Source organism: Chiloscyllium plagiosum, unplaced genomic scaffold, assembly GCF_037043375.1.
Source record: "Chiloscyllium plagiosum isolate Xiang-an unplaced genomic scaffold, Cpla_swu_hap1 HiC_scaffold_21, whole genome shotgun sequence".
Lineage (NCBI taxonomy): Eukaryota > Metazoa > Chordata > Chondrichthyes > Orectolobiformes > Hemiscylliidae > Chiloscyllium > Chiloscyllium plagiosum.
Genome location: NW_028270159.1, coordinates 38,495,730 through 38,523,557, shown reverse-complemented (window position 1 = coordinate 38,523,557; position 27,828 = coordinate 38,495,730). Strand labels below are relative to the sequence as shown.

Genomic DNA, 27,828 nt, shown 5'->3' with positions numbered 1-27,828 from the left:
GCATAGAACAATGCTGGACAGTTTATGACATTCATCATAATGTATAACATCATAATGGGGTATATTTACCATAGAATGTTGCATTTCTCACATAAATTGCAAACCCACATGTATGAAGCACTTGAATTCTGGATTCATTTTAGAAAGCAAAGTTTTCTAATGGATCTGCATAACTAACTCACATCTGATTTATTTTTTAAAAAGCCTAAAGTCTGAATAAGTTATGGATTTGTTATGGCAAGGGTTGGAAGAGAACACTGCTTCCTTTTCTAGTTCTACTGCTCCACTGGTCACAACAAATTGTAAGTATAACCTGGTTTCTGATTTGGCGAGTTATATTGCTCTCACAGTGTGTCAGGCTCAGTTCTACAACAAGTCAGCCAGGTTTCTTTAGTGAACAACAATGCAAGAAATTACATTTGCAAGTAGTAGTCTGGAAAATTCTGAACACTTCAATAAATGTAGTGGCAGAAGTATGGCATAGTGCCAATTTATCCTGCAAAGGATTGATGAAACTTGAGCTTAAGTAGTTTCTGCCTACTTTCACTGAATGCCAGAATTTCCTTGAAATTCTATACTGAATCTGCAAAACCTCTGCCAAAACTCTCTGTTGCTAATTAATGTGGCTCCATCTTCCATTCAAAAGAGCAATTCATGCAAATTTGCAGAATTAAAACCTGTTCTGAGTAGGTTGTAAATTTCTATTTGCAACTTAGACACAAATGGAACCTAAAATCATGTTTTTGGTGCTTCAAGGTAGTTTGTTAAGCAATTTACAAAGATTTCTAGTGTTATACAGTCGTACAGCACAGAAACAGACCCTTTGGTTCAACCAGTCCATGCTGAACATAATCCCAAAGTAAACTAGTTCTGCCTGCCTGCGCCTGGCCAATATCCCTCCAAACATTTCTTATTTGTGTACTTATCTAAGTATATTTTAAATTTTGCAAATGGACTCACATCCACCACTTTCTCTGGAAGTTCACTGCACATATGAACCATTCGCTGTGTTAAAACAGTTGCCCTTCATATCTTTTCAAAATCTTTCTTCTCTCACCTTAAAAATATGGCCCCTAGCCATAAAATTTCCCTCTTTTGGGAAAAAAAACACCTGCCGTTCACCTTATCTATTACTCTCATGATTTTATAAGCTTCTTAAGGTCACCCCTCAACCTCCTACGCTCCAGTGAAATAAGTCCCAGCTTAACCAGCCTTTCTTTATAACTTAAACCCTTCTTTATTGGCAACATCTTAGTAAATCTTTTTCTGAGCCCTCTCAGCTTAATAATATGATTCCGAAAACAGAGTGACCAGAGCTGGACACAGTACTCCAGAAGAGGCCTCACCAATGTCCTACAACTTCAATATGATGCCCCAACTCCTATACTCAAAGGTCTGAGCTATGAAGGCAAGCATGCTAAACACCTTCTTATCCACTTTGAAACCTAAATTACATTGAACCGAATTTTACACTAGGTGTGGGATCCCCAACACTTAGCCACCATTGGATTGGTAAGTGGCTTGAGATGAAGGAAGCTGGGGATAGGGTGATTTATGTCCTCTTACAAGTGAATGTCCCACCTCTGAGAAGTGTCAATCTCTTGAACCACCTACAGAAGTAGCCACTAACAGTAAAACATGGTTCATGAGGAAGCAATCTAATGATTTAGTTCAGACTGTTGGGTAAGTCTAAGTTCTCATTAAAGCCAGTCCTGGCCAAGAGTCAATCAGATTTGCCCTAGCCGGCAGAACACTTGGCACTGGCCACTCACATGGTGTTAAACTTCCAGCAGAGGAAGAGAAAACCCTTAAGTATTCATTTAAGGGCCTCAATTGGTTCATGAAGAGTGGACTGCCTATGCCTCCCCTATCAATTATAAATTTGTAGTAGGTGTGGGCATGGGATATAAACAAGGGTACAATCCTCCTGCTACAGTGCCCAATTTAAAATTGGTGATCCCTTGGTGATCCCTTACACTCCTCAAGGAGGCTTCAGAATTCCAGTCTAATATGTGCCTTTGATGGCACCTTGACGGCAACAGTTTCATTCACAATAAGAATTGAAAGATTTCCATAGTGTATTGCCGTACTTAAATAGTATAAGTTGTTGTTCCGTTTGAACTTGGCATTTTTCCTGATGAAAGCAAGATGAAAAACTTTTTTTTTATTATTCAGTAATATTCATGTTTTGTAGTAGTAAATGAAAAAAATATAAAATGTACATCATACACAAAAGAATTATTTTTTGATACATGCCAGCAGGAAAACACGAAATAAAAAATAAATGAGTGGGTGAAGTTGTAGAGAACTTTCCACCACCTCTCATTTCAATACATTGTTCATTATACATAAAATGGAAAATGCTGGAAATACACAGCAGGTCATCTACTCACAGCAGAAAGAATCGATTCAAGTTTTGAGTGTAGTACCTCTGATCTTTCCCTTGCTCTGACAAAGGGTGATGGAACTGCAAGGTTCATTTTACAGATGTAGACCAGCCTGCTGTGAATTTCCAGAACGTTCTGATTTTGTTGCAGAAATCCATTTTTATAAAGAAAATGTTCAAAATGTAAAGTTGAAATGTGTTTTTTAAAGCAGTCTCTCAAGATTTATGTTCCTCCGGTAAGAGGTGAAGCCACCATAGCTGTACCAGACCATAGGGCTGCTCTCTCTCACAAGAGGCAAATGACTGGTGGTTGTTTAACCTGAGGATCACCATGCCTCAGGTGAAGGGAGAGTTTGAGAAGGTCAGTCCTTCATGATAACCTTAGCCAATGTGGGAATTTAACCCACACTTTTGGGTCTTAACAACAAATGAGCCATCCAGCTAACTGACCTACGTTTCCAAGAATATTGGGTTATAGGAGTATCATATTTATGTAATTGGATCTGTTCTGAAGTGCAAAAATCTCAGAAAACTCATGCCACTCATCTCAATACATAGAAATTGTGCTAATTTTTAAATAATTACTTATGTACATATATATGTTATGCCTTTAACCTAATAAAAGAAACCCAATATGACCTTGGATAACTAAGTATGATACTGAGCCATGTATTTTTGATAACTAACTGCTTGGTCAAAGAGCTGGGTATTAAGGACAAAAGCAGAAAGTACTGGAGAATCTCAGCAGATTTAGCAGCATCAGATCTGCAGAGTTTCTCCAGCAATTTTGGTTTTTGTTTCAGTTTTCCAGCATCCACAATTCTTTGTTTAATTATAGGTTTTAAGGAATTCCTTTAAGGAGGGAGATGAAGCATAAAAAGGATAGATTAGAGTGGTGCTGGAAAAGCACAGCAGGTCAGGCAGCATCCAAGGAGCAGGAAAATCGATGTTTCGGGCAAAAGAGGATAGTTCAGAGCTTAGGCTTCACTAGCTAAAGGAATGTCCACTAATACTGGAGCAATTGAAATTGAGAATGTCAGATTCGGTAGAGTGTAGAGACCTTGAAGGATTGTGGGATTTGAAGAAATTCCAGAGATAGGAATGTGAGACATCATTGAGCGGAGGCTTTTCTGAATCTAAGAATAAGGGGTAAGCCATTTAGGAATGAGATGAGGAAGGATTTCTTCCACAGGAAGCCTTTGGGGCCAGTTCATGAGATATATTCAGGATGGAGCTGGACATGGCCCTTGTCGTTAAAGGGATCACGAAGTATGGAACGGGATACTAAGATTGCACAATCAGCCATGATTCTGATTGAATGGTGGTGCAGGCTTGAAGGGCTGAATGGCCTACTCCTGCACCTATTTTCTATGTTTCTCTGTAAGACAGTGAGAGACGGGGAAGCCAAGATAAGTTAACAGGCACAACGGTGAGAGGACTTTGAGAGAATTGAAACACAAGCAACAGAGTAACCTCAGATAAAAACAATGACTGCAGATGCTGGAAACCAGAATCTGGATTAGTGGTGCTGGAAGAGCACAGCAGTTCAGGCAGCATCCAAGGAGCAGCGAAATCAACATTTCGGGAAAAAGCCCTTCATCAGAAATAAAGGCAGTGAGCCTGGAGTGTGGAGAGATAAGCTAGAGGAGGGTGGGGGTGGGGAGAAAGTAACATAGAGCACAATGGGTGTGTGGGGGATGGATGGGTAGTTCAATAATTTTATGTTGGATAGGAGAGGTCAGGGATCTTCACTCAGTGTTGGATTGAATACATCTGTATGTGGATTCTGAGCAAAGTGAACAAATATCACAGAAGCTGGAACAACAGGATTAATTAAAGTACAGACACTTTGAGAATGTAGGAGTATTGTAAAATACTTGTGAGTAAACCTGTTGCACACTTTTAAAAAATGAAGAATCACCATTACCTGCCTTATCCAATAACTCTGCACTAATCCTCATTCAAGATAACAGCAGAATGTTTGTTTTCAAAATTTACGCCAAAGGCTGAAAAATCATGTGGCAAATTCAGCCCTTTGACAGCTGCCGGACTTTGCCTTTTTTTGCTTCCTCCAGATTTTTAAGTCAGATGTCTGAAGTTTTGGAGCTGCCTACCCTGCAGCGTGGGATTGATCCCTCCTCCGCTACTGAGGTCTGTCTATCTGTCTGTGCTGTCACCCAGTCTTCTGAAGCGAGTGATTCTGTGACCCCCATTAACCGATACAGAAGGTCAAGCGATTGGACCGACCTTCTCCAATGAGCATTCTCCTGTTGCCCATTATTATGACCGGTATCGCTCAATAATTACTTCATCGTTTACCTAGAGCCATCACTGGCTCTGAACCCCTTCCTTAGCCATTCTTCCCACACTCCGGTGTCTTCACGTTATTTTCCCCAAGAGATTCTGGGGTAACATTGAGGAGCGAAACAATGGAAATTAGGACGCGTCTGACGGAATAACCGGCTCTGGGGAAATCTGCTCCATTTTGTTCTATTACCGTGAACGCATTCCTCTCAAAACAATACTGGAGTGCATTTGTGGTTGTCAGCAATGTTGCAAAAAGGTAGCTCTGCTAGGATAGTATCACTGAAACACGCCGTGACAGCAACTGTGATGTGCTTCTATGACCATGCACCTTTGCTCAGATGTGTACAAAGGAGAACGTGCGGCCAGGAACAGGCAAAAGGATAGATTCAGCGACATTTCTTTGGAATGAAGTGACCAGCTCTCGGCTTTTCACCCCCCCCTCCGGCTTGGTGCATTTAAATGGGATGTGGGAAGTAATGGGCACGTTCTCCATTGTACCGAACTTTACAGCACACTCTCTAGTGAAGGTATAGAACATACACAACACACACACACACGAGAGAGAGAGAGAGAGAGCAAATAACTACTCGCATTGCTGGCTCAGTGTGTGTGTGTGTGTGCCAGCTCCGGAGATTTCTCTGGAAAGAGGGACAAACCTACAAAGAGGCTGCCGTTTCTCCGGCTGCAGTTTGTTTACATGCTCCGTGATCTGAAGAGCTTCGAGACTGAATTCAGTTCGCCCCCAGAGAGCAGCATTTAAACGAAGACGTGGAGTCTTCATTGCTCCCTCCCCACCCCGCACCCCTCACATATGTTCGCTAAGTAATGCTTCTTTTAAAAGTATACTTCACAAAGCGTCGTTTTGTGTATTTTTTTTAACTGATAGTAAAGATTGAGACTTCACATACCTTTTTAGGGGTGGGAAAGAAGAAATGAAATCTCCACCGACTGTATAATCCCTCATTTACAAAATGTGTACTGGTTCCGCTGCCTCTATCAATAAATGACTGTCCCAGTGATGTTTCGGTTAATGGCTTTGAATTTCTAATTGCACTACGTTGGTGATTGAACAAGGTTTTAAAATGTTTCCAACAATTTTACAAAAAAATGTTTCCAAAACTGATTATCAATCATGACTTTTATGTAGTATTTGGAACTGGGGGGTGATTTGTGATCGCCATAAAATTCTAAATGTACTTAAACGTGGGGTGGGTGGGTGGGAGGGAAGCTAAACTTACCACCGCTTGATATGTCTTTATTTTTATTTAGAAACGAAAGTTGAATTGGAATAAAAAGATGGTAAATTCAAAGCAGTACTTTATTCAGCGCCGCTGCGATGATAATGATGGTAATCTCAGACAGCAAAGGCTTCAATAATGTTCCACAAGAGGGAGGCTAAGCTGCCACATGAAGACAGAGAGAGTGCATTAAGTGCCGAGGTGTTTATTTTGGGGAGGGGGAGTGTGTGAGTGGGGAGGTGTTGGCAGAAGGAGGGTCTCTGTTTGGAGACGGCGTGTCTTTATCACCTGGAGATCCCCCCCCTCCTCCATCTCCCAGCCCAGACTAACTCCGTGTGTCCGCGCCACCTCCTGGACACCAGCTCCACATCGGGGGGAGAGGAGAGAGCTGAGTGTGTGTATAAGCAAGAGGAAGCAGCAACGGCGGAGATCCCAGGCTGTCTCTCTCGGCTCCCCAGCTCCCTGAGATATTATTATCATTAGTGTTTGGTGTCTGTCTGACTTGCAGCGTTCGCTGTGCTGAGGCAGCAGCCCCGCGGGCAATGGCTCTCCGAGCCGGCTGGCAAGCCATCCTCGGCTGCCTGCTCACCGCCGCTTCGGCCGAGATCTCCAAGGAGGGCGGCTGCAAAGTGAAGACGGTGACCGTGTCCACGCTGCCCGTGCTCCGGGAGAACGACATCAGTTTCCACGGGGCGCTGGCCGCTGAGTCCAAGCTCTTCCTCTTCGTCCGGAACGACCTGCCGGGAGAGATCTTGGTGGTGGACGACCTGGAGAATACCGAGCTACCTTACTTCACCCTGGGTAAGTTCAGCTGGGTGTCTGTGTGTTGGGAGGGGAGGGGGTTACACACAGGAATCTTTCCACTGAACCTCATTCAACTTCTGTTTGGCGTGCTCGTAATTTCACTGTTTCCCTGAGGTCTCCCTCCCGTACAGTATCTATCTGATTTCTCTCTTTATTTTGGAGGGACGGGGGTTGAGGGGCGCGGGGGGGGGGGGGGGAATGATGTATCTCAAGCAGCACTTGTACTGGGGTCAGACTTTACTGTCGCCTGTTGTAGTGAGCGGTTTTGGGAATGAAGGTGGCTGCAGATGTGGGTTGAGAGAGGGTCAAGAAGAGGCGAATTGTGGTGCATTGGTGCCAGTGTCTTTGGATTATTACAGAGCCCCGGTGTCTATCAGCTGCAAAGCTTTGCTGTCAATAAATGGTATAGACGCTGTGAATATCACAGCTCCGGCGTATTGTCAAGTAGCCCTCCGGTGCAATACATGCTCCCACGCCGGGTGTTGACTTTTTTTTCCCCCTCCTACCTTCTCTGAAAGCTTGCAATGGGTACTCCCCGACTGGGATAGAGGAGAGAACCGGGGTCCTATTGCCCGCAGCGATTGGTGGACCGGAACTAAAGTGTGATCAACATTACTGATTAAACAGGAACGGGAATGCGATGTAGAAATTGCGGCATAATTTGCCGTTTTTGTTCAGTCCTCCCGGTGCATGTGCGGGGGTTTTAGTTGCGAATTTCCCTTGGTGCGATGTGCAATTCTGCTTTTTTAGACACTAGATTGAAATCAGCCCCATCGAACAAGACCAGATAGCTGAACAAAGCAGGGATTACTGATCAGACTCTCTCTCTTTCGAGGAAGGTCAGGGTGTTACCAAGTTCAGTGCTTTTCAAAGTTCATTTCAAATCAGTTGGTCCAAAAACAAAACCAGGGGAAAGGAAATTCAAGGGATTTGTCCTCGGATTGTATAATTTCATTGGCATTGTGTTCACAGTAATGTGAATAAACATTATTTTTTAGTTTTGAAAAAAAAACGCTGGTCCAAAGACTTACCTATTTGGTAGTGAAATCTAAAGTTGTTTCTTGCAAACCCACTGTTAGATTTTTCTAAAACGAAAAAGTGAATCTCTGTTTTTCTGACACTGTGACATGGCAATGAATTTGTTCAGTGCAATTTGTCCTGGTGATTGTCAAATAAAAGGAAATGGGGCTTGCTGAAGAAATTTTGCTTTTGGAACTGTCATTATCGGATGCTCAAAAGTGCTTCAAGTCAGTGATATCCTTTCTGAAATGTAAAGTCAGACAACCCAACAATCATAAGCAACAGCTGCTGAAGAAACTTAATAGGTCTGGTAGCTTCGGTGCAGAGAGAAACAGAGTTAATGATTTCACGGATGCTGCCAGACCTGCTGAGTTTCTCCAGCCATTTCTGTTTTTGCTTCAGATTTCCAGTATCTGTAGTTCTTTGTTGTAGTTTAATCTTCGCAATCAATCCATGCATTAATCTCAAGTCAGATTTTAATGGACGAGATACTCTATTTCAATGGTCTTGGCTGAAGTGCAAAATTTGTGCTCAGGGCATCAGGAGACCTCTTAGGCTCTTCTTGAAATCTGTCCTGGGACCTTTTGTGTCCACTGCACAATAAATGAGAACAGCTAGGCATGTGGTCAGACTCTCTTGACTGTGCAGCACTCCCTTTGCACTGCAATAAAGTGTGACTTTGTTCTGTGCGCAAATTCCTGGAGTGGGATTTAAAACCGCAGCCTTGTGACTCCGATGATAATACTACCACTGAGGCAGAACAAACAGCCTCCAGCATAAACTTCAACTTAGCATGTTCTTCCAGATTAAATCTTTTATTTATTAATCATAATTGATGGAATCAGATGACAGGATCAGACTTGCTAGTCCATGATGTCTTACCATTTAATAGGATTGATTGACAGTTGAGTGTTTCTCTGGTTTTGGATAATTGAAAATAGCAATTATTTCAATTCATGCAAAACTCAAAACATAAGTTTTATTAGTTATGAGTAGTACAGATGTGAGCTATATTTCTCAAGTGAATGAATTTGTTGTGCAGGGCTTGGGTTGGTGGTGGGGAAGAGTATGTTGGAAATGCATCTTCCAAAAACCACATTCTTAAGCTTTTCCCACTCTTCAGCATCAGGATGCTGAATTCTACATGACTTTCATATTGGAGTATGCTGGACTCCATTTGTCATAATTGTTAAAAAGGTAGAAAATTTACATATCCCCTCTTTTGAACACATTTTTTATTGTGTGCTGATCACAATCAGCCATTTGTTATGTTGCTTTATCTTTCCTTTTCACATCTTATAAGACGTTAAAAAGATGTTAATTTCCTTGCAGTGGTGGAAAGGAATTTGTGTGAAAAGTGTAGAAACAAAAATTGGTTGTGATATGTTACTGGTTTAAAATCAATAATACTTAATGTACCAAGGCACATTAATTGGTTCACTTTATCAATTACCTGATACACAAAATGCAGAATGCTGTTTCACATTCTTGGAAGATGGAGTCAATTTTGGAAACAGACAGAAATCAGTAACTACCACCCAACCACTGCTTATTAAGTACCATAAACATATTTCTAAAGCCAGTTTAAAATAATGTATTATCTGCTACAAATTTCAGAAATACATGCAACTGTGGCAGTCTTGGTACGTGACCATGAGAAAATATGCACAATAGCTACCTCGGAAAAAAACATTGAGACTGCCTGCATCTATTTCCAGTAATCAGACTTTGTGCTCCACAGCCTCCACTTCCTTCTCAGAGGTTATAAGGCTGATGTACAGTGTATAAATTCCGCTTCATTCTCAGAATCTCTCAGGGTTCAGTGACTGAGTGTGTGCTACTCACATTATTATTACATTACCTGATTAGCATAGCATTCAGTGCTTGTTAAGGAAACAAAGTATAAGAATATTTGTTAGATCCATTTATTGAAAATATAACCAGGGATTCAGTCAATGTGAGTTAGCGCTGTAATATTCACTGAAGGAGCATTTCTATGCTTGGAACACTGAATAAATGATTCAGATAATCTTCAATCAAAATTTTGGTTTCGTGGTCAGGATTATAGCACTATGAAATTATTTTTCTTCCTTGTACACCATAATAGCTTCAAACATTCCACAGTGCAATGCAACACTGATTGGTTTGAGAGAATAACATTGCCCCAACAATGTCCATTAACCCCGACTGCATCACTGTGACATTTCCATTTTTCACAGCAAGCATCCTGAGTGAAGTTGCTGCTCAATGTTGAACTACACTGTTTTTCCATGCTTGGACTCATTCCTAGAGAGTTCTTTTTTGTCAGAATCTGACAGAGCTCAAATTTGAGGACTTTTGTTTCATCAGTCTGGGCTCCAGTTCATCATTGAATGTTCATATCACTTAGCTGTTACCCTCAGGACTAAAGGCAGTGAGTTACAGAAACTATGGTCCTATTTTACTTGAAAGCTGATTGCTTCAGACCCTCATATGCCATGTGGAGAGTCATGTTCTTATTAAAGTGCAAACATGGAATCAGCTTTTTGCTTACATTTTCTTCAATCTGATAGTACATTTTAAGTGCTATGTATTTACGGATCTACAATGTTTTCCATTTCCTAAGAGCATTTCATTCTATGGCAGGAGAACCACATACTTCACAATGTTGCTTGTACTCCTTTGATATAAAAGTAACTTGACTACAATCTGAAGTTTGAGTACAAATAGTTGATTTCTTGTGGCAATTATACTTTTGTAATTTATAATTATATTTATAGTTTTATTAAAACATGATTTAACAGCCTTTAGAAGAGCATTGTCATACCAGCCCACTGGTAATTAAGATGATATTTCTGACTTCACAGGCTTTCAAATTTGAAAGGTAGTCTCTCCAAATGCTCAAATGTGTAAGTTCAGTGTACCTTTCTTATTCTTTCACTTATTGAACAGCAACACCCTGTCTGGTTGTCGTAACAGTCTTATGGACAACAGCATAAATTAATCTAAGGCTCTACTGATCAATCCTAATTGTACCTCCAGGTATGTGCAAAGTCAGCTTATCATAGTAACAATGGTAGAAAGACCCTTGGTGAAGAAACAGTTCTTTTAATCATGGTTTCCATTCATTACCTCTGTTTCATAATTACTGTTGAAAAGTGAGCAATTGTGAATAACGCACCTGGGGGCTTATCTATGATGCTATCTTTTATCAAACAGATTTACACTGTTGAAGATTTGTACTTGAGGAATGACCATCATGGTGATTTGTCAACATACCTGTTGGTATCAAAAGGTCCCCATATGAAGAAAATAAGAGGGAAAATCTGGATAACAAAATGTTGAATGAAACCCAAAGCAAAGATTTGTTTCCAAATAAGTACTTTGGCTGTCTGCACGGTTTCACATTTCTGCTGGTCATTATTCTTTTTCCCTTTAATGGCCTTGGTGTTGATCATTGATACATTGTACATTTACTATTTCATCACATGCTTTCAGTTTGGATATCGAAGCATACAACATGACTTTATGTTAGCATTGTCATTCAAAACAGGCTGCTTGTATATCATTTTTTTTCACCACAAGCAGCACATTTATATCACCTTTTTTTTTCTGTTCAGGGACAAGTGGCATTCTAATTGTCATGGTAGAAGTAATTATTTTTTCAGGCCTTGTGGAATTGTTCCAATTAATGTGGTGTGAAACACACAGTAAAGGAAACCCAACCATCTGTTTATTCCTTGAAAACTGACACCCTATTAGTAACCTCTCTTTCCTCTTCAAGCTCCTTCGGGTTATTTCTTTCCAAATCTATGTACATGTTTTTGCAGCTTGAAGCTATCTTGAGCTTGAGCTCCCACTCTGCCACCAAATAACCCAAACCAAAATTACAAATGGAAGCCCATGAGACTTCATCTTCAGATCTCATTCAACCGTCAACCATATGCTTGCCTGAATCTTAGAATTCTCAAACTCACTTACAAATCCCATTTACTCTTAGACCATCTCCATCTGACGTAGCTCTTGAGAAACACAAATCAAGAATCTGAACAGTTTTAGAATGATCTAACTGTGGCCGCATGTGAATGTGTCACTTTTTTGACCCCATCATGGTGACTGATCTTCCAGGTGTCCACAATCTAAGTTCATGAATTTTCTCCTTAAACCTTCCCATTTTTCCACCCATCTGCCTGTGAAGACACTCCTTAAAACCTGTCTCTGATCAGCCCTGTCTTAATTTCTGATATTCTTCGGAATATTTTGCTCTTTAAAAGTGCTATAAAAGTTGTTTTTTTTTATGGTGTACCAGTGAGTGTATTGCTATTCTACAACATCGTTATATGGCATTCAATGATTGACCAATATAGACACTGGAACTCATAATTCGTAATTCAGACAACTTAATTGAGTTTGGAATAGCAATCAAAGGATAATTCTGTGGACAAGTTCAGTCAGCATGAGCAGGCAGAAGGAGAAAGCTGGAGCGTTTTTTTTCAAATTATTATTGGTTTAGCCACTGCTTTGTTTGTATAACTACTGTACCCACATTAAAGGTGAAATAGGAATTTTAATAGCACAGTGGTTTTGAAACTCATGCAAGTGAATGACAGCAGTGTGTAAAAATGCTTCTGTGCATTTTCTTATAGGCATGGTAGCCATAAAGTACACATAATAAATTATCTCTTTGTTTTGTTATCTTCCTAACTCTACTTTGTGGATAACATTTTTAGAATGGTTATAACCATATTGTAACCAATTGAGAAAGGACATATTAGCTCATTGGTTGGTCACAAAATGTTACTTTCATTTTTGTAAACAGTTAGAACTTCTGAGCTAAACATTTATGTTTGATGTCAGCAATAAGGAACCAATTAACAAAGTTTCATCGACTTAAGAGAATAACAATTTTATTGAATGTTAATCCCGAGAAAATAATAATAAAAAAACTATGACTTTATGAGTTTTTGAAAGTCCATGTACACCACATCCATATAATGAGTTTCATCAGCCCTTTCTGTAACCTCACCAACATCTGTTTGGTTCATTGAGGATTATTTGCCTTTAACAAGTGTTTGCTGACTTTTGTTAATGGATATTTACTTGTCAAAATGATTATTACCATTGCCAAGTCTAAACTGACTGGCCTGCAATTGCTGGATTTATCCTTACACTCATTTTTGATTGGGGTGTAATATTTTCAATTGTCCATTCCTCTGGAATAATCCCAGTATCTAAAGAGGATATAAAGATTATAGGTAATGCCTCCACAATTTGTAACCTTAGATCTTTGGGTACATCTGAATAGGCTTGTTGCAATGTCAACTCTAAACAATGCCCTTATGACATCTCTATATTATTTATTAGCCCTGCCAATATCTCAACTACATTCTCTTTTGTCATGAGTTGAAAGCATTTCTTCCTTGGTAAAAAGAAATGCAAAGTTCTCATTTAGTAACTCAATCATGTGCTCTGTTTCCATGTAATGTCATCTTTTTGGTCTCTGATTGGACCCACCTCTTCTCTTACACATCTTTTATTCCTTATGTTTCTATAGAATAATTTTGGATATGCTTCGTGTCAGTTTTTTGTCTCTTCTCATAGTCTTTCATTATTTCTTTTATTACCATTTTGTTCTCACTTTCCCTTCAGAGCTTTCTGCATTCAGACTGGATTTCACTTGTGCTATCAACAGCCAATGATGCTGCTATATTCAACTATCTGTGCCTTCATTATCCAAAAATCACTGGCCTTCCTCCTTGTAGGAACATACTTCAACTGCACCCAAACCAACTCTTTAAAGGCAACACTTTGTTCCATTGTAGATTTGCCTGGTAATCCCAATTTAACCTGGATTGATCGTTTTCATGCCATTGTGTTTTCTCAGTCTTAAATTGCAGTGAGTGGGTGGACTCAGCTCTTGAACTTGGCTATGAAAGTCTCAACCTCACAACTATATTGCAGTGATACCAACTGTTGCTAAGCCTGTGAAATTATATCTTTAAGGTCCTTCAGCTGATGACACTTTCTGCAAACCTGGTCATCCAGGATATAGGAAGCATTCTGGTATTTTCAAACTGTATAGTCTGGGCATTCCACAGGACAGAGATTCTTTGCCAAGCCTCCACTATCAAGGCAATCAACTTGAAATTTAAATCAGAGTGATCACTGACATCAGTTTAGATCTTCACCTCTCTTCCTGAAAAAATATTAAGCACACAGTGAAACTTTGGTAATTGAGCTCTGTATTTTGCTTAAAAGACTCATTTTCAGATGCTGCTCCTTCTGAGGTGATTGCAACATCACTCTGAAAGCAGCTTTTAGGTCTTTCCTCTCTTTACTCCTTCATTTCCACTCACTGACTTCCTAGCTTACTCCTGTTTCTTTATGCCAGAGATCAGAAACCGAGATACAGTTAGAACTGAACTAAAATTAAACTCAAATGTTATGTTTTTTATGCTTGATTGTATTCTTATCAATTGTTTAATGTGTGGCAGGTGTGAAAAAAGCATTTTAATGCCAGAACATATTAAGAGAGGATATAAAAAAGCAAAGGTAAGCTGCACTTCTTTTATTAGGAAAGAAAGAGGCTTCTGTGCGCAAAAAATGTAAAATGAGTAGAAAATGTTCAATGAAAAGAAAATGCAAATTTCCCTGAATACTATGAATGGGAAGAATAGACTATGTGGACATTCCCCCACAATATTATGGCTAAGAATGTTCTCACCATCATTTCCAGCCTAGTCAATAACTGCCTGTTAACTTTGCTTCAGTTGTTAGTAAATTTCCCAAATTCTACAAACACAATGAAATTGTTGAGCAGTATGGAAAACAGTAAGGCAGTCAGCATGAATTTCTAACAGGTAAAGCAAACTGAACATGATATCCTTATCAATGCCTGGGTGAAATATTGTGTTCTGGCTGGTTTACATACAAAACAACATTTTGTTCTTCATCCCAAGATTGGGGACATAAAAATATGAATGACAAATGTGGAGCTCTGCAAGACATAAACTGAACAGTTAGTGACCGCAGCAGGTAAAAAATGTAAAGTAAGGTATTGAAGAATTAAGCATCTTTGATCTTAGCAAATGGCACAGAATGAAAGTAGAAGGAAGTTATATAGAACTTGTACAAGACTTTCATTAAGCTCTATTTGGAGGGGATGAAGTGTAATTTTGGAGTCCTATCCCTTTGGAAACTATCAAAACCAATGGCGTGTATGCAACATTGATTCTCCAGCACGCTACCAGATTGTATATTAACAGCTGTGAAGGGTCATTGAATTTAGGGTTTTATTCACTGAGCTGAGAAGGATGCTGGCTTAAAGTTGAATTCTTGAAGATAATTTGTTTCCACCTACTTGCAATATGGCAACAACAGGATGAAAACAATTAAAGGGAAGCTTAAGATAACTGCACAATTCATGATTAGAATGTGGAATAAAGTTGAAGCAGAGTCTGTATTTTTGAAAGAAAGAGTATTAGATAGATTTTTGTAAAAGAAGAATTAAAAATAACGAGAAGCAAGCAGGAGAGTGCTTCATGTGGAACAAGCTTTGGCACAGCATAATTCATGCTTCATTGAGAACTCAAATTCTGAAAAGTATTGTCTCAGTGGGACTATGGTTTAAAAACTTCAGAAAGCTTTTGACTTTGCTCGACTGACATCTTTGAATGGTTAAAAGTGATCTTTAAATGTGATCTCTTTTGTCAATGTTTCAATGTTGTATGAGATTAAAGAATATGAGGTTTTTGAAGCCTCCATTATTAATAGCCTGCTTGACAATTTTATAAGGTTGAAAAACAGTCATCATTATTTCAAATCAACTTTTATGATTTGATTTTTCTTTCCTTGAGCAGTTTCACAGGTACTATATTTCGAGGGTTTTGTGCCTAATATGTATTGGGTGAATGTGCATGGAAGGTCTATGGCTTGGCACAGAAAGGATGTTGGGTCAGGAAGGGGTGGATGGTGAGTAAGTATGAGTTGACACAAGGCTTTAAAAGACCACATAGGAGGCTAGAGCTGTGGAAGGGCTGAGTTGGCTTGGGGGCAACCCATGGCCTTCAGGGTGGTGAAAAAGGATGGAAGGGTCATAATTTATCATGAATTATCATGGTCCTATAAGGTGCCATGCAGGTTGTTGGGGAGGGGTGGTGTGGAATATGGAGGGGTGGGCTTGTGAGGAATGAGATTTAGAGAGCCTAAAATACAACTGGGACAAAGTACCAGAAAAATGAGGTGGGCCTTTTAATGAGACCGCCATGACACCCTCTCTCCTTGGCTATTTAGGCTCTATTTCCAGGAGTAGTGGGCCTGACCCTATCTTGCATCCATCTTCCCAGAGCGAAAATTACACCATTCAGGGCCGTTTCCGTTGAGGGGTATCCATGAGCTTAGAAATTTCCAGAATGGAGCTATCTACTTCAGTACTCAGAATTTAATCCTAGGATTTTGTTTGACAGCTTGGCTAAGGATCCAATTAGGATTTTGAAGATTACATTGTTCTGCTGTGTGAACTTTTACATGAATTGAGGATGGCAATTTCCAACTGCCGATCTATTGGATATAGCTTACAAAACTGTCTCAGCTTTTCAGTGATACCTTTTTCACTTGGAGGGCACAGGATGGTTGATATTAAGAATAAATTGCAAAACCATGGCTGAACATGATTGTTTGGAAATATTGCAGAAGCTTTATATTGTGTTTTACAGATTGGCATTGGAGTGCTTGATTTTGATTAAGCCTAAACTAGGAAGAATGAGACTGATTGCTGGCTCTTTGGAAGAGTTATCCATAGACACTGTTGTAACCCTATCTGTCCTTTCTAACTTATAGAACATAGAATATTACAGCGCAGTACAGGCCCTTCAGCTCTTGATGTTGTGCCGACCTGCGAAACCAATCTGAAGCCCATCTAACCCAACTCTATTCCATTTTCATCTAAATGTCTATCCAGTGACCATTTAAATGCCCTTAAAGTTGGTGAGTCTACTACTGTTGCAGGCAAGCTGTTCCACACCCTACTTCTCTTTCTATAACTAACTTGTAACATTAATTTTTAAGAAATATCAGAAAAGATTGTGAACCTTATACAGAATCCCAATCATCCAGACCTGCACTGAGGATATGACCTTGGGGAGCGGGAATGTGCATGGATAGGATTGGCCATTGATTAGTCACCCCACACTGCAGAACGCCAACCAAAGCTAAGAGGGAGGTTAACCCTATCACCTTCCAGCTGGTGCAAAATGCCTGGTGAGAAAAGTTACAATGTGGAGGAAAAATGAAGGGTTGGAATTGTAAACCATGGAGTCCTCTGTGTGTAGTTGACGGCTAAAGGTTGAACAGTGAGTTCCTAGAAAAGATGGCTTCCAGATAGGAGACACACACGAGTATCTTCTTGGTAGGGAACCATGGGGATGCTGTCTGAAGCAAAGGACAGATAACTGTGACTGGAGCAGCAAAGGTCAAACTGGAAGACTATTTGCGGTGAGGGGCCATATCGTGAATGTCCAATGGTAGTGTACCATGAGGAGTCTGCCCAGAAAAAGAAACCAAACCAACTCAGTAACTCCATCAAAGGCTTAACCTCTTTCATTAAGGGGTTGCATGGTGGCTCAGTGGTTAGCACTGCTGCCTTACAGCACCAGAGACCCAGGTTCGATTCCGGCCTTGGCCGACTGTCTGTGTGGAGTTTGCACATTCTCCCCATGTCTGCGTGAGTTTCCTTTGGGTGCTCCAGTTTCCTCCCACAGTCCAAAAATGTGAAGGTTAGGTGAATTGGCTAAGTTAAATTGATAATAGTGTTAGGTGCATTAGTCAAGGGTAAATGTAGGGAGGTGAGTCTGGGTGGGTTTCTCTTCAGAGGATCGGTGTGGACTTGTTGGGCCGAAGGGCCTGTTTCCACACTGTAGGGAATTGAATCATTACCAAACTGTCATGGTGTTGGTTAGAGTGGTTCAGCTCATTTGGAGGTTGGACCTGCTAGCCTGAGAGTCCATTCACATGACTTACCACTTTTCTTTCTTTAACCTAACATCTAACCTCCATGGCAAACCTTTTATCTTATCTGTCAGGTTTAAGTGCCAGCTTAAGTGGAGGTTGGGGAGGGGGTGAATTTGGGTGTAATAGTCTGGGAAGTCAGTCAGTGGTTTTATGAGTTTGTATTATTCATATTCCTAAAATTTAAAGTATTTTTCATTCGTAATAAATAGTAATTCCTGTTTTATATAAAAACAAATGGTGAAGAAGGCGTTCAATATGCTTTCCTTTATTGGTCAGTGCATTGAGGATCGGTGTTAGGATGTCATGTTGCGGCTGTACGGTACATTGGTTAGGCCACTGTTAAAATATTGCATGCAATTCTGGTCTCCTTCCTATCGGAAGGATGTTGTGAAACTGGAAATGATAAATAGACAAAGTATTTTCCCTGGATCGGGGTGGGTGGTGTCAAGAACTAGAAGGCATAGGTTTAGTATGAGAGGGGAAAAATTTAAAAGGGACCTAAGGGGAAATCTTTTCACATGAGAGGGTGGTGCGTGTATGGAATGAGCTGCCAGAGGGAGTGGTGGTGGCTGGTACAATTGCAGCATTTAAATGGCATCTGGATGGGTATATGAATAGGAAAAGTTTAAAGGGATATGGGCCATTAGCTGGCAAATGGGACTAGATTAGGTTAGGATATCTGGTTGGCATAGGCGAGTTGGACTGAAGGGTCTGTATCCATGTGTACATTCTTTGACTCTATGACTCTAAATGATGTCAGAGGTCATAATGGTAAGTATAGCTCAGGGATAGTACATTGGGGAGGACTTGCAGTGATAACTTCACAAAACTTTTCTCACATGTTACAGGCCTATAGTTTTCCACTTTGTGTTTGTCCATGTGGTTAAATCTGTGTCTGTGACAACATGATGGGTGAAAAGGTCTCCTGTACTTTCTTATCCAAAAATTTTTTACTTACACTTTACTGCATTATTTATAAAGAAATTGCAAGCAAAATCTTCTGTAAAATATTTTACTTGATTCTTTTGACAATTTAAAAAGAAAAACAGGTTTTCAGAAAAATTCTTCACAATGCATATGTGTCAATTGCAATGAGGAAACACTCCATGATTGTAAATACAACATGACTGCTGTTAGAAAGGAATCCTTGCAAAGTTGACAAGTCATACTATTTAGAGACATATATTGGAAAATAGATTATAATCAAAATGAGAATAATAGAGCATATTTGCACTTTGATGAGTGGATGAAATCAGTCATCACCTGTTAAGGCCAATTATGAGGACAGATTCAAGAATCAGGTAGCCACAATTAGCTACTCATCACCATTTATCATTAAATGCAGTTGTGAGTGTTGACAGTTAGAAAGTCGTAATGCATCTGTATGTACCTCTACGGTTGAAAGATTGTAGGAGGTGAAATTTGTTGCCATTTTTGCTGCTGATTCAATGACCTAGTCCTGGTGATAGGAATAGGTGAGCTAAGTAATTGCCTTATATAATGAATGAAACAAATGAAATCTGCATCCATAACATGGGTTAATCATGGCAACGATGGCTTGATTGGAAGTCTGGGAAAATATTATTGTTATTTTGTTTCTTCATGAGGTCAGGTCTATTATCCCTAACATTGTGTATGGATCTGTCAAGCCTATTTACAGAAATGTTATAAATGTACTAAAATGTAAAGTGAATGAGATCAGGGAATTAAACATAATGTGATTTTGTAAGTGAAGCCTTGTGGGTGAAATATTTACTGAGTGCATAAATCTCTCTGAAGTCAGAAATGCGGTTGGCAAAATAGCACCATTAACACAAAATGTAGCTGTAAATTACATTGTATTCACTGTATCTCTATTGAAACTGCCTCAAGGTGAAGTAGACAGGATAGCATTTAGTATGAGGCATTGGCAAGATGGTTGTAGGTGGATGTGTTGTGAGGTTTTGTAGAATTGGACTGTCAATCTGTAGGGAGATTATACATCATCATGAAAATATATTCATTAAAATAAAATTAAGTGCCTTTATCCTGAAGGAGTTTCACCTGTCAGGCCTTGATTAAACCTATGAAATATTTATGAAATTGTATCTTCTGTCTCTAACTTGTCTTTGTATGTGACATACATTGAAATCAAATTGTTCTTGAATGACAAATTTTGCTAAGTTTGTTAGGGTTTAATACCATGACTTTATTGCAGAATTTTACACATGGATCTAGTTTGCCAGTCACTGTGTTTTACTGTGTCTTAGATAGGGTTTGCAGAACTTCAGACAGCTAAGTGAACATGGTGTGACATTCTGAAGAGAAGCTATGAAGCAGTCAATTGTACACTGATACTCTATCACTTTGCATGGTGTGCTTTAATGCATGTCCACATCCACGACAGACATGGTTTAAGTAAGAAGTCTGTGAAAACATTGCATTAAAATTGTTTTAAATAGTAAAACCTATTCTAACTGTTTTATCATTCAGAATTAAAGGAGCTTAGAAGCCTTCTGGTCAGAAGCAATCATTCCCACAACCTGTTTCCAGAACTAGGTCTGACATTCCCCACACTGGTAATTATGGTTGAAGGATACAATACAGTGCTTCTCTAGTAAACCTCTGGCACAGTGACTGATTTGTGATTGTAATTGCTCCACAGAGATCCTAAGTTCGTCGTACTGTCCAATGGATATAGTGTACCAACTCATAGGAAGTGTCCTCTAAGTTTTTTTTTGCTCTGTGGCAGGGAATGGGACAGAATGAACATGAGGGGAGTAAAGGTTTTTAAGAAGGAGCTATTAGTACTGGTGGAGGAGCACCAGTACGTGGCTTCATGACAGTTTTGATTTTATGTCTAAAGTTTCTGAGTTCTTGATCTTGGCCAGTTTGTGATACAATGATATACAGCTGAAGTTGCATAGTGTGAGAAAAACAAGCACACTGGAGGAACAGCCGATCCTGGTTTAATGTCATGAATCTCAGGCTACATTATTGAGATTAAGGTCCTTTTCATCAGAATTAAGACTGATGCACTAGGCAACCTGCAAATAGCAAAATGTGCAAGGGAAAGGCTTTTTGATGAGTCCATTGATAGTTCTGTAGTCAGATGCAATAATGTCATAAAAAGTATGTTCTGTGTTGCACAGCAATATGCTTCAAAAGAATTTTTGAAAAAAGTCAAATGTTGAAGATCTGAAGTGAAAACAGAAAAAAATTGAAATGATTCTGGTAATAATTGACCATGAAGTTCAGAATAAGGGAGATAAATTACTGTATCAGTTGGAAACTTTCATCAGAAAATTTTCCTTTAACCTTACAAGAATTCTGCTGACTGTACATCAGTCTGATGTCTCTCTTGGTAAGATTGCTGATTAATGCTTAATGATGCTCATTTTATTCTGGAGTCTTGTTTGGCCGTTAAGAAGAAATGGTGTACCACTTTGAGCTACATTCAAATTCCATGCAATAAATGAAGTAATGATTTTGTGGTCCATTCCATGATTCAGTCCACTAAATGATGAAGAGCGAAATCAGACCACCACCAGTTTAATCTAATGCAGGCCCCATACCAAGCTTGTCTGCCTGCTTACTTGGAAGATAGCTGTGTGCAGCCAACATTAACCACGCTATTCTTTGGTTCCACATATAAACTGGGGGTTAGTAATCATCGCTTGCTAGCACTAGTTAAAGCTAGTTTATACTTTTAAATCTATACTTGTAAAAGTAATTGTGCTTTTGGTCACAATGGTATGAAGTGGAATGTGAATTTGATGTGGGAAGCAATTGAATAATAACACAATATTGCAGCGAGTGCACTCCAAGGTATGTATTTTGCTGGAGACCTTAGTGGTGGAGATTTATAGTCTCAGTTCTTTATTCAGGGGCCAGACTGTGGTGCAGTGAATTCATGTGAGTACCTGGATTGGGATGGATGCTGGTAGATACGCACAATGACATACTTGATACATTACGAAGCCTGCTGGGGAGCCAGTGATCAATATCAATGAACATGGAAGAATGCAGTTCCAAACTGGTATCTTGTAATGCCATGAATATTGTGGATTTTAATATGGGAAGGATGGTGCGGGATGTAACAGCAGTCCAGTAGCCTTTCATTTAATAGACTACTGGGATCATTATGACAGTGACCAGAAAGAGCATGGACCTGTTGCCTTTTCTTAGTCAGCTTTCTTTTTCACATCCATGCTACCCTTCCTGTCAGCTAATGATCTCAGCCTTCTGCAGCCCATACTAAGATTGTACAGTCTGCAGCTCAGCCTGTGGGACCCAACGTTACTTGTGGTCATTTGCCCAGGCTTTCTTCAGTTTTCTGCATGAAAGGAAAGTACCACTGAGGGAGTAATTCATAGAAATACTAAGACAGAGCAAGACGCAGAGAAGACATATAAGCAGAATTAATTCATTCTCAGAACGCCTTCCCTCACAGCACTGCATGTTTACCTTCACCTTATGAACTGTAGCAATTCAACATGGTGGTTCATCCCTTGCTCCTCAAGGGCAATTAGGGATAGGGAATAAATGCCGGCATGGCCAGAGAGTGATATTTACATGTTATGGTTTAACACAAAAACAATTAGTTAACTTTTGTATGGAATATGACATGAATTAATTTATATATTTTTTGCCTTGCTTATTTTGTGATCGATTTTATTTTTGCATTTCACCTTATTCTTAACCAATGATAGAGGATGTTAAATTGTGCCTGTGGAAATGGGTTTGCACTTACTGGTATCACACTCAGTTTCTCTGAGAGTGCCCAGGCAGATCAAGGATGTCGAGAGTCCTTTCTCCTGTCTCCCTCCTTCATGTCTTCATGTCCTTCTCTTCAGCTGTTGAAAGGACAGCTGGTCATAAGCACTGTCTCTTCATTATTGCAAGGTTGTAGCAGGTTACTGCAAATATCACACCCAACTACTGCAAGGCTCTATTGGAGTGACATAAGCATCCAAAGCATTATTTCAGCATGCCTACAATCTATTTTATTACCTTACAAATGACTGCATGCCTTTTATTATATGCATGCTATGCACACGTGCATTGATTGTGCACTGGTGTTATTAGCCATACCTTCAGTGGATCACCCTTGTCAAGGGATACATGGCACCATTATGGTTATTTCACTGGACTAATAATCCAATGTTAATATACTAGGGACATGTGGAATTTACATTCAATTAATAATTAAATTCAATTAATTACCATTACAATCAACTTCTATAATTACACAACTGTATTACGTACATATTAGGATGGTCAAGATGATCGTCTTCTTGTCAAGAAATTCTTTATTTTTCTGTAATTGCAATTTTATCCACCTGTCTCTGTCTAGGAGTCACCTCGTTTCCAGAGGGTACTGATTTTGAAAAAAACTGGATCATACAAGTGACAATGGGAAGTGTTTTCTTAGTTGCTTTCCTTATGTGTTATTCAAGAAAGTCTCTCAGTGGGTTTCTTCACAAGAGAAATGAAATTGGGGGTGGCGTGTTACAAAAAAAAGTGGAATTATGGGGCAGAATCATGTAGCCTAAGAATGTCAATCACGATGTACCTTTCATTACCACCACAACTTCCTTTAATTGGCTTTACTGTTCATGCAGAACAGAATAAGTGACTCGGTTTTTATAGGTATGGATAAAATATTATACATTTCAATTCCCCAGCTTACATAAATACAACTAGTGGGAGGGTTACTGTGAATTAATTTGAATTACTTTCCAAACTATAATTGTGATGCTGCATGGTTTTTCTTGCACCATGAGCAATCTCAAGTCCCTTGTATTTAACTGAAATTACAGTGAAGGCACTGGTGCATCACTTGACTCCGGGCTTAAAGATTATGTGCTAATGATCAATAATTTTGGTTCAGGGGTCGAATATGTCATTGCAACGACTTTTAATTGACTGCACAATGCCTTACACAGTTTAAAGGGATATGGTAGAAAACTTCCATGCACTGACCACTGCGATTTGTTGTATACTTGTACCAAATTAATGCTGACTGGGGAAAGATATCTCCAATTAGCTAACTTGGAACAAGGTCAAAAAATGGGAAGTAGATCTTATTAAATAGTAAAATGCTTCCTATAAGTTATTCCTGATTTAAACATTTCCAACTAAACACTTACTTAAATTAGCATCTGAAGAAGCATATTGGGATTTTATAATGCCTTGAAGTCATGTATATACTATGTTTATAATGCAGGCAGTAGGATCTTATTAAAAATAAACATGTAGATTATCACTTTCTATGTTGTCCTTCTGGAGCTGTGCAAAAATATCCCACAGTCAATTCAATCTTTTTGTGATGGTACATTCAGCCTGCGTTATATTTAGAACGGAAACAAAAATATTTGTTGTTTTATCACGCCTCATGCTTTCACTACTATTTGTGAAAACTGTGGAAATAAAATTGCCTATTGTGTCAGAAGTTTTCAGTTCTACAGTTTTCAATGATGACTTGCCAAACTTGGGTTCTTATTGGAGAAAACTGTTTAAAGAAACATTGAGGTAATATTGGTGGTTATACGTATTGAGTGGAGGTTGGAGCAGAAATAATCTTCCTCGAATTAAATTGAAATTATAACAGAGATAAGTCATTTGGCTGATGAGATTTATAATGGTAGTGTATTTACTCCATAACATCCCACTTTTTAATGCCTTAATCTGTCTTAATATCCTGTCACTTTTTATTATATACTGTGCTGGACCTACCCAAGTTCAACCTAAATGTTTCTGTCTGCCACCATAAGTTAGCATCTTCTGTGTTGAAATTAACAAAGTGAGCACTCCCTATTTTACTTGTTTTTTTTCTTTTCAATTTCTGACATTATGGACAGTGCTTTCCGAATACCATATTTGTTTCCCACATTGGAATGATATGGACATTGCTGACTGGCCACAAGTGAACTGGAAAAGGGAGAAAGGAATGCATAGTCACAATGATAGATATAGATGAGAAAAGATGGTTGAGGTCTCAAATGGAACATAAATATCTAGTTAGCTAAATAGAGTCAGAGAGATGTACAGGACAGAAACAGACACTTTGGTCAAACTCGTCCAGGCCAAGCAGATATCCTAAACCCATCTAGTCTCATTTGCCAGCACTTGGCCCCTCTAAACCCTTCCTATTCAGATATCCATCCAGATGTCTTTTCAATGCTGTAATTGTACCAGCCTCCATGACTTCCTCTGGCAGCTCATTCCATACATACACCATCCTATGTGTTAAAAAATTGCCTCTTAGGTCCCTTTTAAATCTTTCTCCTCTCAACCTAAACCTATGCCCTCTAGTTCTGGACTCACCCAACCCACGAAAAAGACTTTGTCTATTTATGCTATCAGTGCCCCTCATGATTTTCTAAACCTGTATAAGGTCACCCCTCAGCCTTCGATGCCCCAGGGAAAACAGCTCCAGCCTATTCAGCCTCTCCTTATAGCTCAGTCCTCCAACCCTGGCAGCATTCTTGTAAATCTTTTCTGAACCCTTTCAAGTTTCACAACATCCTTCTGATTGGAAGAATTGCACGCAATATTGAAAAAGTGGCCTAACCAATGTCCTGTGCAGCTGCAACCTGATCTCCTTTTGTGTCCCTTTCTGTGCAGTACATCCTAAATAATCCAATGTTAACTCTGTTTGAGTGTATTCTGTAAGGCTCTAATCAACAACCTCCCTACACCAGCTGATCCCCAAACACTTCCTATCAGTTTTCTGATATTTCCACACTTGCAATACATGCCATTCTGCCTACCAATTGGAAACCCAAAGAAAGTGCCAATTTTTGACTGTTGGAAATTTTTTCCCTCCTTTGTTTGTCTTTTGCATTAAATAAACTGGTTTGGCAATCAAAAATTGTTTGACTTTTGATTTATGGAAATTCTAGGATAACCCAAAAGATTTTCGATCTTTGTCTTTGTGGAAGTATTATAAGAACATGAAGGAAAAAAAGGTTAGTTGAAAGAATACGCACTGGATCATGCGTCAAATATTTGACATCTGACAACTAGGTTTCTTTGTGTTTGACTTCTCTTGTGCTGGGTGAGTGTTGCTGTTGCTTTATGAGGAGATCTCACTGGATTGATGGCTGGGGAAAGCTCCATCAGCTGTAGAACAGGACAAGTTCATTCACAAACGAAAAACACCTCAGGTTTTAGATCTAATGAAGGATGTATAGCTGAAACATATATAGAGACTTGCCTTTTCCATTTACAGATGTTGATTGACCTGTTGTTAATTTCCAGAATGTTCTTTGTTGAATTAAATTTGCTTTGGAGATGCTGCTATGGTGGGTGTGATCTTTGACATAGCCTGTAACAACAACCAGTACAAAAGTCAATTTCTATGCATCTGCGGCACAATGATAGTTTCTCTGCCTCTCAGTTAGAAGATCTGGTTCAAATCCTACCTGCCCCTGAGATATTCCTAGCATGTCTAAACTGGTTAAAATAACTAATATCAGCTTTTTTAAAAAAAAAATTGATCTTATTTTCAGTGATGCAATTTCTTTCTGTTCTTCAGGCCTATACGTTCTAATTATATTTCAACACAGTCTGCTCGTAATCATTTACCTCTAATAGTTCATTTGAAAAATAGCATCTTCCTTGGAAATGATAATGAGATATTAAATAATTGATAATATGCTTTAAAATTTTACATCTTTTAAATTATTGTCAATCTGTTTAATAGTAAATACCAGATTCTGTGAACCGTAATACCTCTGACACATCCTCCTGACTTCTGTTGCTAATTAGTATTGTTCTCTGTTAAAAAGACTTTATAAATGCAAGTCTTGCATTAGGTTCAATATCCAACATTTTCATTACATCAACACAATGGTGAATGCTTATGTAGCTGTATCATAAGGTAGCATTTTATGCTTTGATATAATCTTCTTGCTCTCGACGTCTTATCACACAATTAAATATTAAAATAAATTCACAAATTGTGGAGTCACTGACCTATTTCCAAGGGTTCTGCTTCTGGTGATTTTGTGCAGCTTATGTCTTATGGTCATGCATTAATAATTCCTTTCTTCTGAAGTGAAAAGTGCACTTCGTTCATATTAAATAGAAAGCTGCGAATAACTAGGGAGGTGTAGGTGCTTACTTCGGAAATCGTGCACCTGGAAGTTCAGTCTTTGCAGTCATAATTGTAGATTGACTCTGAATTAAACATCCTTTCTGCTTTACTGAAACTTAATTATACTGCAGGGTACGAAGGTCCGTATATCTTCTTTGGGGTTTACCATGGTGATAATGGATAGATGAGGTGTCCAAAGTGCAATGAAATGCACAGAACAAAACAGCATAATTTTTTTTCTTGCAGGTAGGATTGTGTTTGACGATAGTAAAAAGGATGGATAAAGGTCTATTCTGAATGATAACAGCAATCTCAAATAATAAATGGACAGAATCACATTGGTAATGAATTTGCATGTTAAAGCGTATTAGTGTAGGAAGACAAAAACTGAACGAACTGCGGATGCTGTAAATCAGAAACAAAACCAGAAGGTGCAGGAAGAGCTCAGCAGGTCTGGCAGCATCTGGGTAGAGAAACCAAAGTTTCGGGTCTGGTGATACTTCCTCAGAAAATCAGACCCAAAATGTTAACTCTGATTTCTCTCCATAGGTGTTTCCAGACCCACTGAGCTTTTCCAGCAGCTTCTGTTTTTGTTTCTGGTTTGGTAGATGTTAGACGGCAGTACCTTTATACCAATACAGTCAGTTCACCAACAATCACAGCCCCCTGAATGGATGCTACAAGGTCTCACTTTTAGGGAGGGAAATGAGAGCAGGTGAGTGAGCCTGTGACACTGTCTTGCATCTTTAAATGTCTTGTGTGAAGAGTTGGAAACTGGATCTCACATTGGATCACCATCCGTGTGGTTTGCTCAGCTTCCTGATATTCTATACTAACTCCTTCTCATTAATTGTTACTTTAAGTTACAAATGTCAAATGATTCTTTTCATTTTAACTCTGGTTTGAAAACACAGAAGTGACAAATTAGGCACAGGAGAACAAAAAGATGCCTGACGATCTAAGATCTTAAGTTTTCTTAATCATGTTACAGTCTGGAGGTTGAA

At 39.2% G+C, this 27,828-nt stretch overlaps 1 protein-coding gene across 7 annotated transcripts in view; it reads left to right on the top strand.

Annotated features, from left to right (window-relative positions):
• Positions 1 to 6,213: 6,213 nt before the first annotated feature.
• The window catches only part of astn2 (astrotactin 2), a 1,590,397-nt gene continuing 1,568,782 nt past the window's right edge, over positions 6,214 to 27,828 (top strand). For 4 of the 7 annotated variants that reach the window (XM_087998525.1, XM_087998523.1, XM_087998526.1 and 1 more), the window contains exon 1: positions 6,214 to 6,732. In XM_087998525.1, coding sequence (XP_087854651.1) covers positions 6,474 to 6,732 — 259 coding nt within the window. In that variant the 5' untranslated portion in view covers positions 6,214 to 6,473. The remainder of the gene's footprint in view (positions 6,733 to 27,828) is intronic. The other 3 variants (XM_087998521.1, XM_087998520.1, XM_087998522.1) reach the window with 2 other exon arrangements.